The 19,744-nt window shown below is 41.1% G+C and overlaps 1 protein-coding gene across 1 annotated transcript in view; it reads left to right on the top strand.

Moving 5' to 3' along the window:
- The window catches only part of LOC117487375 (neuronal acetylcholine receptor subunit alpha-7-like), a 40,507-nt gene that overhangs the window by 17,448 nt on the left and 3,315 nt on the right, over window positions 1-19,744 (top strand). The window contains exons 3-7 of the mRNA XM_034136012.1: window positions 6,335-6,379; window positions 8,206-8,315; window positions 16,803-17,050; window positions 18,082-18,276; window positions 18,875-18,961. Coding sequence (XP_033991903.1) covers window positions 6,335-6,379; window positions 8,206-8,315; window positions 16,803-17,050; window positions 18,082-18,276; window positions 18,875-18,961 — 685 coding nt within the window. The remainder of the gene's footprint in view (window positions 1-6,334; window positions 6,380-8,205; window positions 8,316-16,802; window positions 17,051-18,081; window positions 18,277-18,874; window positions 18,962-19,744) is intronic.

Genomic DNA, 19,744 nt, shown 5'->3' on the forward strand with positions numbered 1-19,744 from the left:
AGAATAAATATAAATGAACTCCCATCTAGATAGGCACAAGACCCCTGTGCCTATCTCGCCACTTGGTTCGTCCCGGAACCTTCTCTGGTCAGTGTTTGTTCCCCCCCGAGGACCTTTTGGCCGAACACACTGTAGCGGACACAGGACGAGACAGCTAGTGATGGGCAAATGAAGCTTTGAATGAAGCATCGAACCACTTGGACAATTGTTTCGAAATAGGTTAATTTCTCGAAGCTTCAGTTACAGCGACCTCTCCTGGCGAAGTGCAAGGCTGCAGTGGGTTTAACATATCTTTGCCTTGAAAAATATTCGATGCACACACACACACTAGCCTCATCTCAATACCCCTCCTCGACTCCTCCTTTCCCTCACTCGCGTCCCTTCCTTGCGTCTTAGCTCCGCCTCCGTAAGATGCGAGCGAGAGACACGAGGAGGTGACGCGAGGACAGAGGAGTCCTCAGGTATTAATTGGGATGTCCTCGTTCACTCAAACGTCACTCTTAAACGACGTCTGTTAATGATGACATGTGCACAGCTGTATCCCCTCTCATCGGGCTTAACTGAATAACCCTTTAGAACTGGCCCATTTATTGTTAAATATGTATTTAAATGATGAATCTTTCTCTTGTTAGTCAAGGAATTCAATGTATGATGGTTGGTCCTGCTTTTGTGTTCCGTTTTGGTGTAAAATGTACATTTCAATAAAATTATAATTATAATAATGTGAAAGCCTTTACTCTGAACACGTGTGTCCTGTAGATCCCCACATTCACCACAAACCCACATTCAGGACTGTGCATTTTAAATAATTTAACTACTCAATATTTTAACACAAAACAAAACAAATAATTGTTATTTATCAAGATCTAGCCATTTATGAAATAGCTTTCTTAATAGCTATGTTTTAGTGACGTTCAAGATCATTAAACATGACTTAAATTGTTAGTAGGCTATAACCTTAAGAAATGAATTGCACATAATAATTCCCACGGAGCTGTGAGCACTTATACATTTATGTGACGCTTTTCCACTCATTCTTCCAGTTCTCCGTTTTCCTCTCTTGAAATCGACCAGCTGTGAAGGTGGGGGCGGGGCTTTTATACGCGAGTAGTGAAAACACTTCCGCGTAGTCTGCTCTCGTGTATCCTCCCTTTCGTCTCCTCCCGCACCCCTCCTCCCTCACCCCTCCTCGACTCCTCCGTGTGCATTTCAGCTATTGGGACGTCCTTCAAAATGGCGTGTCTTGATCGATTTCCGGGTCAAGTCCCGGAGGAGGGGAAGAGAGGAGTCGAGGAGGGGTATTGAGATGAGGCTTAAGACTGAATATCATGTTCTATTTGCAATTAAAGATTGATAATTGTTTGTATTGGGTTATTGAGAAAAGAGTGCTGGAAAATGTGGCATTGGTTGGGTGTGCTTGTGTAATTATGGCAGGGGGTGATTATGTGGGATGGGGAACACTCAAAGATCTTTATTGAGGTACATTATTCTTTTTATTTTGGATTTTTCTAAAGGCATTGTTTTGGCCGGAGAGGGCCTTTTTATCAGTTATAGTATTAAAGTTGAAAAGCGGGCAATGATTAAAAGTTCATCCATACCAGGATTTGAACCAGTTACACAGAGGATGTCGCCGCCTTCTGGGCTGCCGGCTCTATTCACTGGGCCGCCGGCTCTATTCACTGGGCTATCTATTCTTTAAACTGTTGACCTTTTTTTTTAATACTCATTGTCTTTTTCTTCACAACTTCTCCACATTTTGAAGTGTTTCCCGAGCCAGAACGACCTATCTTTCTTCCTGGCTTGCTCTATAACAGGGCTTCTCAAACTCCGGACCGAACTGCAAATCAATCCGGACCAAACCCTGTGTCCCATTATAACAAAAAAAAAAAAAAAAAAAAAATTCTGATTCTGATAAATTAATGTACATCATCATGTACGTGCGTCTTGTGTCTGACGCGTTGTGAGAATGAACGTGCATATATATTTACTTGTGTGCGCGAGCGTGACACGCATAGCAGACCGCACCGCAAGTTTACCTTGACATACTGTATGTATGTATTGAATGTGTGTGTGCATACAGGGGCGCCGTTTACCGACAGGCAAGGCAGGCAAGGCAGGCAAGGCAGGCAAGTGCTTGGACCAGAAGGGGGCCCCCAAAGAAGGTAGATTAAGAAGGTCCACAGCAACGACAAAATGAAACACCCTTTAATTTACTGCAACGACTTGTCGGGAAACTCCATGCATAGAGCGCCAAAAAACTGCTTCTTAATTTCAGTTTCGTTTCTCCGCTCGGGGGGGGGACTTTACTGGCATTGATCCGGACCAGTGACCTTGTATAAAGTTCACAACTGGACCTTTAATAAAAAAGTTTGAGTACCCCTGCTCTATAATGATCCAATACAAATGCAATACCAACAACAAGTCACAGCAATAACGCAAACTACGACAACAACCCACACATTGCGCATTGTTTAGAGCGGTTATAAAGTGTTGAAGCGCTCAAATTAGAAACTGTTTCAACCTGTCACCTGTCAGAATCGAGACGAGGCAGTGCATTGAATCACCTGATTGGACGGCGAACCAGTGAGTTGATTCATTCAGGAAATGAAGCAGTTGCTGCTTCGGACATCATATGTCACGTGATTTGAAGCACTGCTTCTATAGAATAGGAAAACCAGGGTTTGAAGCACGTATCGAAGCTTCAGTGTCAAACTGCCATCACTAGAGACAGCATGGGTAAGTGATAGATGTAAACTTTACATAGTGTTCACTTATACAATTAATGCAACTTTAACGTCATGATATATACACGCTCAAACATATTATTGCACACAATGATTAATCTGCTGAGGGGGCTGCAGCACCCCCATCTGCGAGGCTCCACTAGCACCCGCACCCCCAAACGCGGTGCACCTACAGTGTAAGTGCGCCACAGTTTAGCCGCTGCGAGGCTCCACTAGCACCCCCCCCCCCCCCCAGCGCGTCACAGTTTAGCCGCAGAGAGAGTGTGTGTGCGTGTGAGGAGCTCCACGGTTGGACCAATGGGTCCATTTGGGTATGGGCACGTCACCATACCCAGGAAGAAAAAGATACATCTCCAACGAGGCGTTCTGGGGCAGCATAGGCAGCATCTCACTTCGGTTAAATGAGATCCTTGCGTCCCTCACTTGCGTCGTTTCCCTGCGTTTAGTCCCTCCCACGAGGGAAGCATGGAGAGACGCAAGGAAACCACGAGAAGCAGGGAAATTAGTTTTAATAGCAATGGGACGTCCTTTCCTCCGGAGCGTCACGTGAAGCGACGTCCGTTTGTGATGACTCCGCACAGCTGATCGTCTGACAGCAGCCAGCTCTGTCCCCGTTTTTTTCACAAACACCCCTGCCTCTGTTAGTACACATTTACTGACATAAACATTTGTATCATCTGTTGTAGACCCAAATAAATAAAATAAAATAACTCATTCTCAAAAAAGATAAACGCCATTCTTAAAATGTATAAACGAACAATAGTTTGATTAATATTGATTAGAGTGCACAATATAAATAAAATAATTGAGAGAAGAAAAAGAGATATGTTATCTATCAAAACCCAGTTAGATTAACATTAATTGGATTGCACACGTTGTTTGTTTGTGTGGATATGTAGCAAATCAACATTTTAAATAGCACTTAATGACTGACTGAATGGAAATGACAATAAATGAAAATGTAAAACGGAAAAAGCGATCATGAAAATGTTTCCAATTAATGAATAAAATGATTTTTGACCACTTTGTTGTTCAGATATATCACATATTTGTAACTAAATGATACATTAATTGAAACAAAACACAGTATAAACTGAGGAGTGAGTCCCGTGAGTTTCATGTGTTTTCTTCACTCCGCTGGGAAACTGCTCTCATGTCAAGAATCAACAGATCAGTGCATGCGCTGCATCGTCCAATCAGTGAGCGATACACAGTACAAACGCAGACCGTTTACATGCATACAAACCTTCATAACACACAAGGGGACGGGTAACCGGAAAAGCATGACATGGGACCTTTAAGATACAACAATAGACCTTTTAAGAGGAGAATTACTGAACATAGTTGTTTTATGCCAAGTAGATAAAGGAGTATGAAGTCTATGAAAGTGTTCATATTGAACGTATGCTCACCATCCACATAAAGCTGCAAGCATTCTCAGCTCTGACCTTGAATAGGTGGGTGAGGGTATTATTTAACGATATACATTTATATACGACCCTCAGATGTATTATTAACATTTGAACGATAACATTGGAACACACACACACACACACACACATACACATACACACACACACACACACACACACTGCCCCCCCCCCACGTGGGGATTTGAAATCTCCGAAGGGACACATTTCCAATGATTACTTTCAGCTGTGACTTTTGCTCAATCATCTGGGTCATCTGCTTTCAGAAAATACATTATAGACGAGTTGCCATACAGTGTGTGCCTATATTTATGCCTGTACCCTACTAGCAGAACAAGGACTAAAAAGAGAGAGCGATTGACTGTGTGTCAAAAGAGTGAGACTTTGGTTTTGTGCAGCCTTCCTCTCTTCAGGGCAGACATTCATGTTTTTACTTTTCAGCTTTGCACTTTGAGCTGAAATTCTGAAGCTTGCAAAATTCTCCTTGGAAGCTATAATATTAGCAACATATTTTCTAAAAAGGTTATAAGTACACTTTGAAAACACTCCTGAAGTTTATTTTTGATAATCAATCTGCAATGTTTCTTCTTTTGTTTATCAAATCAAATCAAATCAAGTTTTATTTATATAGCACATTTTTAAAACGATTTTTGGTCGAGCCAAAGTGCTGTACATATAATAATTACCTTACAGTAAGGACACTTTACAGCAAATATAACAGCACAGTTTGTGCAGAATACCAGTATGAGAAAACGACACCCTCTGTCCTTAGACCCTCACATCGTGCAAGGAAAAACTTCCGGAGAAAAACCCCACAGTTTAAAGGGAAAAAATGGGAGAAACCTCAGGGAGAGCAACAGAGGAGGGATCCCTCTCCCAGGACGGACAGAAGTGCAATAGATGCCGTGTGTAAGAGATAATACATTTTACAGCATAGGTAGACCGAATGTTAGGAAATGCATGTGACTATAATAAGAAGATGAATCCACGAAGGTGTCAAGAACAATCCTGTGGGAGCCATCAGGGAAGCAGCATGACGAGACCCAGGCAGGACCGCAGAGACAGGCCCAGCCACGACCCGAAGTCCACGACTAATCCAGAACTCAGGATAGAGGATCCAGGGCACAGGACCACAGCAAGAGGATCAGCCTCGACTCCGGATCCCGGCGTAGATATAAACACAAAAAAAATATATGGGGGGAGGCTGGGTTAATCGGAACATGCGAATACACAGACACAGACAGGCACACGCAGGGAGCAAAGTCCCGGCTGGGGCCTTAGTTAGTTATGTATGTTCATTGTGGATGAATGACTTTTAGGCAGAAATTAAGATTGGTAACGTATTGTTAATAAAAACGTTGAAGTTATATGTTTAATCAGGATAGTGACATTAGCAGCAAAAAGCTTAATTTAGAAATTTGAAATGTATGATTAAAATAGTTGCTTTTACATTTCTGAGCATTCTTTGCTGCTGCCCACTTTGTGGACAACACAGTAATGTGTTTGCACTAGTGCTTTTAAGATAATAACATTTAACACATCATACAGCATGTAAAAGTGTTGGGAGGAAATAAACACAAATTACACAAATGCACCTGCTACCAAACTAACTTGTAAAAATGTAATCTATGGTTTTGAGTTTAGAAACAGTTAAGAAACTGTAGTGTAACTTCTTTCTCTGTGAAACAGTTCATAAGAACTACACTTGGTTACATAAAACCATCTTTAACAATTTTACACAGCCAGGTTTGTTCTTCTTTGGATATGCTAAGCAATTATTATTATTATTATAAATACATACCTGCTATTATTATTTATTACATTATAGACATTTTAGATTTTATTTTTATACTCCTGGAAATAATTACTGCACTTTATTCCTTATTCCTAAGTATGTATGCTGCGTGTATTTGTTGTCTTATGTTGTGATGTTTTTTTATTTTTATTTTTTTTATGGCACCCTTGAAAGGGAGAAGCATTTATTTATCTCATTGTACCTGTATAATGACATTAAACGATTCTATTCTATTCTAATTATTTTGACTTGCTGATGACAAGGCCATTTATTACACTGTTAAATATGGACTGGCCTGTCTTCACTTGTACAAAATAAATCTTAATATCTTTTTTCCTCTTCTGTATTTTTGTTTCTGTCCTCAGGACGAGAAGAACCAAGTGCTGGTGACCAACGCCTGGCTGCAGCTGGTAAGTCGTAGCTTTAGAACGGCACATTATCATCATTATAATGTTTTTTAATTATAATGCTGATTTTATTACACAATTATCTTCTCAATACGCTGTGACTGTGTTTTCTCAAATTACCAGTCCCACTACATTAATTGCTTGTTGATGATATTGAAATTTCACCATGTGCGTCTAGTGAAACTGGAACTCAGCCACCAGTTGTTGCCAAATGTGTGTGTTTGTGTGTGTGTGTGACAGAAAGAGACACTCCCTTTTGTGTGGCCATGTTCAATGCTGGCATCAGCATACTCCAGAAGACATCGCTTTAGGCACATTTTTAAGCAGAAAGTGAGACGAGCGGCGGAGGAAGAAAGAGTGCAGAATATTTAACTGGCAGTCTACTTGATAGTTAATGGACTTGATGCCAACAAACAAATTCAGTTTCATAGCCTCCAGCAAAATGAGTCTGTGTTGCAGTTTTAAGTTTTAAGCTGTCAGTTATGGCTGTATCCTTAACAAGTCTTAAAAACAATTGAATTCAATAATATAAATATATATTTGAGCTAGCAACAGCATGAGTATATATATTTAACAGTTGCTAACTGTAAGTGTTTTTATTTTGGTAATTGTAAAGTTGCTTTTAAATTAAATTTAGAGCGGTCTTAAAACATATGAAATTCCAATTGCCTTAAAGGTCCCATGTCATGCTTTTCCGGTTATTACCCGTCCCCTTGTGTGTTATGAAGGTTTTTATGCATGTAAACAGTCTGCAAAGTCACAAACCCTCAAAGTACACCCTGTAGCGAATAAAACTCTAACACAGAAAAAACCTGTCTATGCTGCCCCAGAACGCCTCGTTGAAGATTTCTCTTTTTCCATTTTTTTCTTCCGGGAACCAAGTGACGTAACGACGACCCAATGACCAATCCGTGGAGCTCCTCACACACACACACTCTCTCAGCGGTGAAACTGTGACGCGCTGGGGGTGGGGGGGTGGGTGCTAATGGAGCCTCGCAGTGGCAAAACTGTGGCGCGCTTACACTGTAGGTGCGCCGCAGATGGGGGTGCTGCAGCCCCCTCAGCACCCCCCCTTCCCGCGTCCATGGTGCTCAGGCTGAGTTCAGACTGAGTTTCGCGATGTCTCGCTGTCTCGCAGACCCCACGCAGCAACCAGGAAACGACACCAGTAATAGAGCTCACACTGTCCCCTCCTCACATCAGCGAGCCGCGCAACGTCCCGCCAACACGGCACCCAGACCCCACGCAGCATTCTCATCTGTTTGTCATTACTGGTGCCATTTTCTGGTTGCTAACAAACGCCATTGTAACACATAATCACTGATGTTCCGCTGTAACGGTGGTGGACTCATCAGAACAGAGTGGGCGAGCTGACCAATCAGAGCACAGTGGACTCATAGGGAGGGGGGGGGGCAGGAGCTCCAACAAGCCGTGTAGGACAGAGAGTGAATACACATACTTATACAGAGATGCTGTATGAGAAACCAATGTGAGTTTGGAACATTGAACAATGTAAATCTATTCTAGTAGACCTCAACAATGGAATTATGATCAGTAGAAATGGCCATGACATGGGACCTTTAAGCAGTTAAAACCCTAGCTTATATACATGCTTACAGGAAAATGTTTTTCTATTCATTACTTGATAACTTTTATACTGAATGTGCGACTTTCTTGTGAAAGATCAGTTGGATTATTTCAAATAGCCCTTAGACATTAAATGTTTTGCAGAGCATGAGAGTTGCATCCCTTTAAACAATATTTGAAGATCCCTACAAAGTACTTTGTGAAACAGTTTCTCTCTGTTTCTCCCTGTCTCTCTCTCTCAGTATTGGACAGACGTCTACCTGAGCTGGAATCCAGAAAAATACCCCGGTGTCCAGAACCTGCGCTTCCCTTCAGACCAGGTCTGGACCCCTGACATCCTCCTTTACAACAGGTCAGAGCTTTTCACCTGCTTATCACTACCTTCCTTATAGCAGACATTTTTATATTAGTAGTGTATCAAATGACGATGTGAAATCAGTGTTGTATTATTAAAGGGGTCGGATATAGTGATTTACTGAGAAATCACTTTAATTTGCAGGTCACTTCGGCTTTACACGGCTTTATCCTGAGTTTCTGCTCTTTGTTTAGCTTTCTAGCTGCAACATTAATATTTTGGTTCCACTCTCATGGTGCCTTTTCAGCTGCAGCCGGCAGCTGTGTCAAGCGAAAAAGCTTTAAAACACACTACGCACTACTTGTTTACTGTAGCATTAAACAACAGACAGAATGTGTTGTCTCATGTGAAAATGTTGGTGTTGTGACCCATCGTCAGCAGATTAACACCTTTGTTACTATTTTTATTTTTGATTGAGTGCTTTGAAGTAGTTCAAATATCAGTCTAATCCTTATTACTTTCATAAATTCTGTCTTTAATCTCTCCACAAACCAAAGCACCAACCAAACACAACGCTTTAAAAACCTACACCGTAGTTCCACTGCATTCAATAGAAATGTGCTGGCTGTCTTTTAAGAAACCATAACGATGACAACAAATAAAAACATTTGTGATATCACACTTTAAAAAAGGAGTCATAGGCTTAAGGCCAAGTCAACATTGAACTAAATGAGATTGAGCGAGCTCATTGCATATTTTGATTCAGGTCAGGCTGTATCCACTGTTCTGCATGATTCTCAAGTCAATTAGAAAAGTAGGCCAGTTGTTTTCATCCAAAACAACTAATTGCATTGCGTTTGCATGCTTCACTGAGAGATGGATGATCTGGTTTGAGACTGAGGGGGGAGAAACAAGAAGAAATGGAATAAATCACAAAAAGGGAGACAAAGACCAATTGTAATGTGTGACACAGCTTGTAAAACAGAACATTTGAAAGACGTATATACATAAAGTGAAGTTAAGAGAGACAGACAGCTATTTAATTGACATTTCATTATGTTTCTGAGGTGATCAATGGACAAAGATGCCCATATTTCCCCCTGAAACACACTGAAACACACACACACACACACACACACACACACACACACACACACACACACACACACACACACACACACACACACACACACACACACACACAGGCACTTTACAGGGAATACAAGGACAAAACAGAGGTTTGGGGGTATTAACCTACATTTTAAAAGCTCATCTTTCAGACCTGCCAGGATTACCCATCCTAATCTCCCTTCTCCCCCAGATTTGTTCTCCACTGCCTCCTCTCCTCCCTTTCTACATCCACCATCCATGCCATCTTACAAACTAGCATCTAGCCATCTTCTCATCTATTTCTGTCTCCCTCCGTCTCTCTTTCATAACTCACTGTCTCACTATAATTCACTCTATTCAATCAACTTTTTCCCTCCATATTTTTTATCGTTCCACAGCCTTCACCAACTCCTCTTTATAAATCATTCTAGTTACCTGTCGCTGCCTGTCAAGGTGTCAGTATGTTACTCTCCCCCTCTACTCACAGGCAACCTTTGTTTCTTGCTAGATGCTCCCCTGTCTTCTCTTGAGCTGAATTTGACTTTGCTACCCGCTGAAATCTCTTCACATATAAAAACACCTCCCTGGTTTTTGGAGAAACTTCCTGAAGTTTTGACTTGTTTGCTTTGCCTAGCATGAACCTGAGGAAAAATACATTCTTCCTATTTTATTTTCACTTGTTATCTTTGATCTAATTCAGGAAATGTATACAGCACAGAAGTCATAAGGAGTAGTTCACAGGGTTTTCTATTGAATGATGGGTAAGCCAAGGCTGATTTGACTCCTCAACTTTAAGAGGGTAGCCCTACATTTAAGCATATTAATGTTTGCTATTTAGCACTCAATTACACGTTGAGCTCATGAAAATATCATTAGTTTTACTGGTGTTGGACAAAGTAAATATCTAAACACATTTTAAGGCAATCTTTAAAAAAAAAGATTGATCAGTGTTTTGATTTTTACCATTGAATAAAGCGGTGGACCAACTCAGTCTTTTGTTAGCTTTGCAAAATAGCTGTATATGTATGTCATTTTTTTTAAATGTTATTATCGTAACTTGTTCATACATGTGTGCCTCAGATTGGTGCTGATGTTGCTGGTTTTCAGCCTAAGACTTATCTCATTGAATTCTGAGAAGATGAAAACTAGAGTGAAGCTGAAGACTCAGTTTACCCCCTGAGGAGAAATGTCAAATGTTCAGCAATAATATTGATTGTTGCTAGAAACACACACAAACAGATGCAATGCTGCACATCTCTAAGCTCTCAAGTCACTAATACATATGCACACAAACAAACACACACTCTTCACCAGCCCATCACACACAATCACATACATGCTGTTACACAATTACAGTCATTAATGGCACAAAACACACCATTACACTGTGGCCCATCAGTGCGCAGCCAATAAAACACTAGTCTTACTGTTTAGAATAGCAGATGCATTCAGGCTTATTAGCCCCTGCTCAGATGAGAGCCCTCCATCTACCCATTAATGTATTGTTATTGTGTTAATATGAAGTTAATGATGTCTAGTAGTGCCGAGGTCAGATGCCATCTCAAAATGATTTGAATTCAAGAAAGATAAAAATATCTCAGAATAAAAAATCAGAAATTGTCTGGATATGAGTCACTCAGCTCATATTATCCCAGTGTGAAATCTTTTATATCTCTCTCTTATTGCTTTTCACATTGTAGATCATTGTGCTCACACTGCTTCACAATGATGTTTCACGCATGGATAATCTTTACTGTGAGTCATGGATTTACAATCGCAAACATATCCATGCATATTGCCGGAGGAAAATATTTCCTTATCCCCATAATTGGAAATGTTTTGTAATGGGATTGACAGCTGACATCTTTCATTTCAGATCACAGAGTTAAGATTACCCTAAGTCCATTGGCTCAGACTAATTAGGAATTCCTTTAACACCTATTAGAGTTTTTTTTATTCAGCCTATTAAAACTCAACCTGCTGGTTACAAATTGAAGATAGTGGTTTATTTGGCATAGAGGGATGGAATATTTTATTATAAATAGGAAGAAGAAGAAGAAGATGGACCTTTATTAATCCCCCGAGGGGGAAATTCAGTTTCCACTCTGTCGTTACACACACATCCGTTTTTATACAGGTCATACAGTACACACAGTACACACTTTTTACAACATGCGCATACATATACAAATACACACAGTTATATGCACACATGCACATGCAGTTGAGAGGTCAGAGCGGAGGCAGCCAGTATAGCCGGCGCCAGTGAGCAGTTGGGGGTTAGGTGCCTTGCTCAAGGGCACTTCGGCAGTGGCCCAGGTGGTGAACTGGGCCCTCTCCAGTACCAGTCCACACTCCGTATTTTTTGTTCCGATCGGGACGTGAACCGGCCACCCTTCGGTCCAAAGTCCAAGTCCAATCCCCTACAGACTGAACCACTCCCGTCCTGTTGTTATGACAACAGGACACGGGTATGTGTCCTCCACTGAGACAGTGATTAATGTTTACATTAGGCTCTTCCACTTTCCTGATGAGAACCATCCGTATATTTCATGTTGACTCCGTCTCATCTGCTATGTGTGTCAGGCGAGCATAAATTGCAGAGCGTGTGTGTGATTGTATTTGTATAAAGAATATTCTGATCTTAAACGGCTTTGTGCGCCAGTGACCTCCTCTCTCATTGGAGGGAAAAGTCAATGGTCTCAGTTGACTGGGGATCGATGAGGCACATGAAGGACATCCAACTCGGGTAAACCACAGACAGAATCCTAATTCTTCCAGCGGAGACGGTAGAGGTACAACACAGACAGAGCGTTGTGACAGGCTATACACATGAAAGGGATTTCTTAGTTGTTGTTTCTTCACAAGGGTGGATGGTTAAATCAATGGACATATGGACAGTTTTGATTACCTTTTTTGCAATCACTTAAATTAATGAAAATGAAACGCAATATGCACTGTGTTAAGGTGCATGTCTTTAAAGTGTAGAAGTGCAGATTGAGCGCATGAGGTGTAAGTAATGTCCTATTGATATTATTCTTACTTGAGGAGGTGAACATCCAGAAGCTAAACACACAATGGATTACATAATGCCTTCTAAAAGCATTACGGAAATTCTGTTCATCAATAATGAAGATCTCTTGATAAACAGGAATGTTCATGTTTAACCAATAAAGCCCATGCTCAGTTTGTTTTAGTCACATAACAGTAACTTAAATGCTTGAGTTTTCACCCAAAAAAAGTACGATTAAAACCAAAATATCACATATCGTTATCCGTGGATAATGATCCAAAGTCTTTAAGTTACTTCTTAAAGATGACAATGTAGATGTTTATAAGTAGTCCATTCATCATGGGTAAATATGTGCTCTGCCTCTATAGGAATATACATCTGACTGTAAATTGGAATATACTGTACAGCTTCCTTGACCATCCAGTTAACCACAGAGCCTCGTGGCTGTCAAACAGAAAGCCTTTCCCCTGAGGCTGTTTAGTTGAACGCTATGTTCTTGAGATATGACATAAGGCACATGGATGGTGAGGACTTTGCTTAATGCAGCCTGAGTATGTGCTGACTGCGTGTAGCTTTCAACTGTGCATGGCTAAAATCTTTACAGAATGTGTTAACATATGAAGCAATACACATTATTTAGCTGTCTTTTATTCATACTTTTCTGATTTGAAACAGTTACAAATACAACTTTGCAATTAAGTAAAGGAAAAAGCAACAAAAAGTCAAATCATGAATTTGGATCAGTGCAACACTTTTGTCTTTGGGGCTTCCTGTCTGAGGACAGCAGCAGGTGATGAGTGAGTGGGAAGAAAGCTTTGGTGACTCATGTCCCATGGTGCAGTACCTGTCATTGTCACCATTGTTATTGTCGGTCAGTCTCTGTTTCCACCTTACCCCACTCTCACATGTCCACCGTACTTTCTCTGGTGTGTGTATGTCTCTGTGTGTATAGCCTGTACAAACAGGACCATGTCCCTTTCTCTCAGGGCTATCACTTGCCTGGTTGTATGAAAGTGTCATGGTTAAAATGTTTACATCGCAGAAGGTATTTTGTTTTAATATCTTAAAATATTTTGTCCCAACAGAAACAAAAAGAAAAATGTTTCCAAGTAGATGCAAACATTGCTTTTTCAATAATGTGTTTTTGTTTGCTTGATCTAATTGGTCCTTTTAAGATAACAGTCTGTAAATCTCTCCTTTTCCTCACATACATAACTTGTACAGTATGTACTTTCTGGTGCACACACACACACACAGAACAAGACGTGGTGTGCTGTGATGTATGTAACGCTTAAAAAGTGCACACCTTTAGATAAAGTAAGCCCAAAGCTTGAATAATTCATCACTCAGCTCCGCCTTTGCCTTGCCCAGCACCCAGAGCTACAGCTGATAGCAAAACACCCAGAGAAAATAAATAAATCACCACACTTAGGCCCCGGCTCCAAGGGAACGCATACGGCAAAACGCATCGGAGTAACGCAAACGCAACCGCAAAAAACCTTCCGTCCCCACGCAATATACACCGGATTGTGTCAAGCTCCACGAGACGGCTCCGTTTACATCCAACCGCTGGAAAAGCTGCAGTACATACATGCCGAACCTGTATGTGGCGCTGTAACTTCCTCCACAATAGCAGCAACTTCCTCCACAAAAGCAGCGAAGAAGAATGGTTGTCATGGCTGCACTTCTGTTTATTCTCCGCGGTGGGGGCGGAGGGAACCGCGCAGAGTTTTTCGCCGGTCAATGTGTGTTAAAGTTTAAATCTTCATGCTTCCTCATGCAGCAGCTGATCCAGTAAGTAAACCCGACAGTAAAAATAAACATATTTATAACTAGTTTAGGTAGTTTGAGAGGTAATTAAAATAGCTAAGAGTGGTGATCTGACTTGAAGTGTGTGTTTTGCTCCCGCTGCTTCACAGCCGGAGGAGCTGCGTGTCTCCGTCCTGTCAGATTAGACTTCACTTGCGTTTATGTTCATATCGAGATAAAGATAAATAATCTGAATTCAGTGTGCAGTGTACTTTTGCGGGGGTGAGCAGCAGAGGTGGGGAGAGGCGGGGCTATGAAACGGATGACCGTATAGGCGACCCCACGGCCCCGTTGGACCCCCCAGAGCGCTCCGTTCCCAGATCTATCCACCTTTGGACCCGTTGTCGTTTGCGGGGTCTGTTTCTACGTTTCCGTTACGGCGTCGTCGAGCTTAAAGGGCTATACGCATGAGAAATATGCGGATTCAACCCGTTTTCGTCCCCGTGGAGCCTAGGCCTTAACCCCCCGTAAAAGGTAGATTACTCAATCTTCAGCAAAAGGCAATGACAACTAAAACGGGTCCTTCCACAAATGCTGTGCATGCAGCGCTCTTTTGTCAGGGCTGAATGAGGCTCCAGGATGCTTCAGACACACTGGCGTTATCTCTCTCACTGGGGGATTGCATTGTGTGTCTTGATTTGTGTGTGCATGTATAGCTGTATTGTGTGTGCCTTTTATGCTGTATATGTATGTAGAGAGTTCAGTGCGGGTCTGAGTTATAGATTGGTGTGAATTAAGTGAAAAGGACTGTCAGCTCTAAAATGGGCTTTTATATTTTGTGTGACCTAAGATGACAAACACAGGACTTTACGTGTGTGTGTGTTGTGTGTGGGTGTGTGTGTGTGTGTGTGTGTGTGTTGTGTGTGTGTGTGTGTGTGTGTGTGTGTGTGTGTGTGTGTGTGTGTGTGTGTGTGTGTGTGTGTGTGTGTGTGTGTGTGTGTGTGTGTGTGTGTGTACAATAATATCTATTTTTTTTAATGCTGAAAACGGACTTTTGGCACGACAGAAGGAGATGGTGGGATTTTTGTTCCCATGTGTTGCTACAGTATTAGTAGTTACCTTTTTCCCATTATGCACTGTTAGTGTGGGTCCGCCTCTTACTCTTCTGCTGTGAATGCATTTTATCGAGATTCGTAAGTGCTTAACGCTGTCAATGTAAACACACTAAGACACTCAACATGTTTCCTAAATGTTGCATGATTGTGTATGTTATGCAACTGTAAATAGGGTCATGTAAATACAAATGACTAAAATATTGAACTCAATGTTTGATTTCCTGTAAGAGTTAAAAGGACAATTTAAAAACTATGACAAATCATATTTCTTAAATGTTACTTTTATAGATTTTTTTTATAAGCTTTATACAAATGTTCTGTTTAGCTGCCTGCATCTTTAAAAAAGTAGCAATGAGGAGGAGGAGGGGAGAGAAGCTTCCTTCCAGCGAGTTGCTAGAGTGGAGAATCAATTTGTATGAACAGGATGTTTGCTATATACTGTAGAAACAAAACAACAAAACAGAAGAGACTGGCTAAGTTCAGACCCTGCTTCTGGCACTTTTTTTTAACAGTTCACATTTTCCGTGACATCAGAAGAGCTACTCTTTAATTCTTAATTAGAGTTCAACTGGAGTGCCAGAGCTGAAGTGGACCTAAGGTTATGTGTGTATGCGCATATCTGTCCACAAAGGTCGTATTTGCTACTCCTAGGAGTTTTAGACATAACATATTATTCTTTGTTCAATGGTTTATTTGACTTTAAGTTCCGTTGTCAAACTTTAAATATTGAAAACGTACTTACACTAAACCTTTACATGCCTGCTAATATATATCTCTGACCTGTTATCTATAGGTTGCCGAGAGCCTTCAAGGATGCATCTGTGATGTTTTCTCATGTCACTGATTTGGTTCCTGTAACTCCATATTTTGCATAGTAGTGGAGGTGATTATCTGGTTTCACTGCACCCTGGATTTAACCTGGGTTTTAACTGTGTGCATATAAGGGGTGACAGACTGTTGCAGCACGCTGGTCGCTCCACAGATGGCCGGTACAAATCACTTCACTGCACGCCCCTGTGGCAGGTTAGGCTGAACATTGTAAAGATTGGCACACTTTAACCGGTATACAACCACAAAAACAAATTACATTAGGTGCCTAAAGAGCGAGATATTTACCTCGGGACTTGCTAGAGAAGAAACAGGGCTAAATGAGAGCAGTTTAGGACTTGCATTCATCAGGTACCCAGAAAGTCACCTCCAAATGAATGATAATGTTGTCTGTAACTGCTGGAATAGGCAACTGTTTGCCTACAAATATACTGAGCTGTTGCTGTTCTTCTGATAAATGTTATATCCCACCAACTAATACTTTTCTTATTCCTTAATCTGTCTTTTCAATATGTGCAGACTCTTTTTTTTTTTTTAATAACAATTCCTTGCCTCTCTAAAATAGTACAAATTAACAAACCAATTTAGAAGCTTTTGGCCTGCATGTGGTACCTGAGAGCATTATGTCGAAAACAATTAAAAGGGCAATAAAGAGATTTCAGTTAGATGGAGTTTTAGCTAACAGCAAGATGATGAAAAATGTTCAAGGTGCATCTATTCTCTCCCTAGTGCCGATGAGCGATTTGATGCCACCTTCCACACCAACGTACTGGTGAATGCGTCAGGCTACTGCCAGTACATCCCCCCTGGCATCCTTAAGAGCACCTGCTACATCGACGTGCGTTGGTTCCCCTTCGACGTCCAAAAGTGTGACCTCAAGTTTGGCTCCTGGACACACAATGGCTGGCTGCTGGACCTCCAGATGCTGGATGTGGACACATCCACATACATACCCAACGGGGAGTGGGACCTTGTGGGTAGGAGAGATGCACTGTTTTTGTTGCCATCAGGATAGATGACTGTACCATGGATCCTGGTAACTGTACTTGAATCCAGTCCCCCCTGCCTGAAATGCCTCAATTAGAATTCTTGATTACTTCTTTAACATAGTGACATAACTGTAGCACTCGCTCTTCTATTGGCTATGCTAAGGGTCATATGCTAAGGCAAGACATTTCCTCTTACATCTCGAATTGGTTGATCAATCACAACAGAGCCCACCAGCTAACCAATCACAGCAGACTTGGCTATCATTTCAGACAGAGGGTGAAAAGAGGTGCTCAGGCAGTATGAGAAAACTAAAGACCTTTTTCGAACATTAATGGTACAGTAGAGACACAAACTAGAAAATATGAACCTGAACATTAGCATAATATATCCTCTTTAACAAAGTTGAAATATTCTAACCGAAATGACTAAGACAATGCTGTAGACGCTATAGAGGACATTGCTATGTGCTCCCCCTTATACACCGGGGTCAGGGCTTACTGACTTCCTCTGTCCAAGGTCTGTTGTTTAAAAATAATTCTGGAGAGACATCAATTGGATGAGTTGTAGCTTAATGAACTGGAAAGGGTCGAGTTTTTGGAAGACCTACCGAGCAGGACGTCTCCAGCTGGGACCGAGCAGCAGCAGATCCCAGTGCCTGTGCCCCCGGGGTGAGGGTTAGCTGGACATTGGTGTCAGACAGCACCAGATGGCATGCAATAGGAATGTTTGACATGTTGGCAGGTGTGTAGCCGTTCCATATGTGAGAGCAACACAGTTAAAGTTCAAGGTGAGATAGTTAAGCCATTTGGTGGCTAGCCAAACATTTTAATTAAAATACAAACATAGGATAAATGCAGAGCAAAGTTCCAAGCCTGTCACTTAGTTGCTTATCATTGCCACTCGTCATTCGTTGTATTTCCTTCTATGTTGTTTACATGAATTATATAGGCTATTTACATATTCAATCACTTTATTAGTTCACAAATAACGTACTTATATGCGTTTACTCCTCTCTTAGGTGTTCCAGCCAAGCGCAATGAGCTGTACTATGAATGCTGTAAGGAGCCCTACCCTGATGTGACATTCACAGTCACTATGCGCCGCAGGACGTTATATTATGGACTTAACTTGCTCATCCCATGTGTGCTGCTCTCTGGCTTGGCCATGCTGGTCTTCCTGCTACCTGCAGACTCTGGAGAAAAGATTTCTCTGGGTGAGAGGGGCTTAAGCACACTTGTTGTTTACATGAAAATACCTTGCTTTGCAAAACAGTTAAAAAATGTGTCATTGATCTATGTGAGCAAGATAGAAAGATGTTTGTTCAGTATTTTAGTACTCTGCATTTATTATTTAAATAATAGTAAAGCAATATAGTTTTCAATCCCCAAGTGTGTTGTACAAAATTGAGTTTGAAAGTGTTCAAGCATATACAAATGCAGTCACAGCTGTACACCAATACATACATCTATTAAGGCACACCAGCATATGTGTGCTTGCATCTTCATGAATCACATAGTGAGCCATGAATACATACATGGCAAACAACCATGAAATAACTTTAAAATAAGAGGCTTGCCTTAAATCCAATTTTGATGAATATCCCATTGAAAGGAGCAGTAGCCTGTTACAAAGTTTGAGGGATTTCTGGAGCTGTAACTCACCTTGGACACATCAGAGTAGTCGGCAGTTGATACATGGTTGTAGTCATGAGACCATAATTGATTACATGTATACGTTATTACACCATTTCATACACCAGTGATCCTGATCACATCGTTATGCTCATGTTCTCTTTTTCTCTCCGTCTTAAGGCATCACTGTGCTCCTTTCGCTAACTGTCTTCATGCTTCTGGTAGCAGAGATCATGCCTGCAACGTCCGACTCTGTTCCTCTCATCGGTGGGTTATATTTATGTGTATAATTATGTGTCTACATGTAATATACTTAAGCGTGCATGCATGCATTATCACCCTGAATAAGTGACAAACTTCAGAAGGAAGTAATCATTTCCATTCCTTACATTTTTTCTAACAGATGCATTATACCTCACCAAAGATATCCCTGGTGTTTGTTTGCCTGTATACATGATTCACAGAGCCCTTGGGTGGTGTGTCAAATAAAATAAAATCAAATCAAGTTTTATTTATAAAGCACATTTAAAAGCGATTTTTGGTCGAGCCAAAGTGCTGTACATGTAATAAAAACACATTACTACAATCACAATAAAAGACAATAAATTACAACAGATATATATAAAAAAAACACAGGGAAAAGTCAGGAGTCGTGTGTGGAGTAAGAACTAAAGCTGTCAGCCACACTAATAGACTAGGGGGTAGCTAGATAGAGAAAGAAATATGGACCGTCTAGAGGGAGATGAGTAACGTTTGGGGCTAAAGTTGACCAAAACAAAAGGCTTGAAGAGGCAGACATCCATTTTTTTTGTCGTGTGTGTATGAGAGAATGTGTGTTAACATGCTTTGATTTATAACTGCAGTGCTGTATGTACGTGTCATATCAGTTTCACCTGGTCAATTTAAAATATATTGTACATATCAACTGTACATGATGTGAGTGTATTGATGAGATTAATGTTTGTCCATACTGGACAGGGTCACCACTACATCAATGCGCTGATAAGTGCCCTCGCTCAGAAAAGGCTTGATAAATGCTTCATCGATTGA

Source organism: Trematomus bernacchii, unplaced genomic scaffold (genome assembly GCF_902827165.1).
Source record: "Trematomus bernacchii unplaced genomic scaffold, fTreBer1.1, whole genome shotgun sequence".
NCBI classification, from domain to species: Eukaryota; Metazoa; Chordata; class Actinopteri; order Perciformes; family Nototheniidae; genus Trematomus; species Trematomus bernacchii.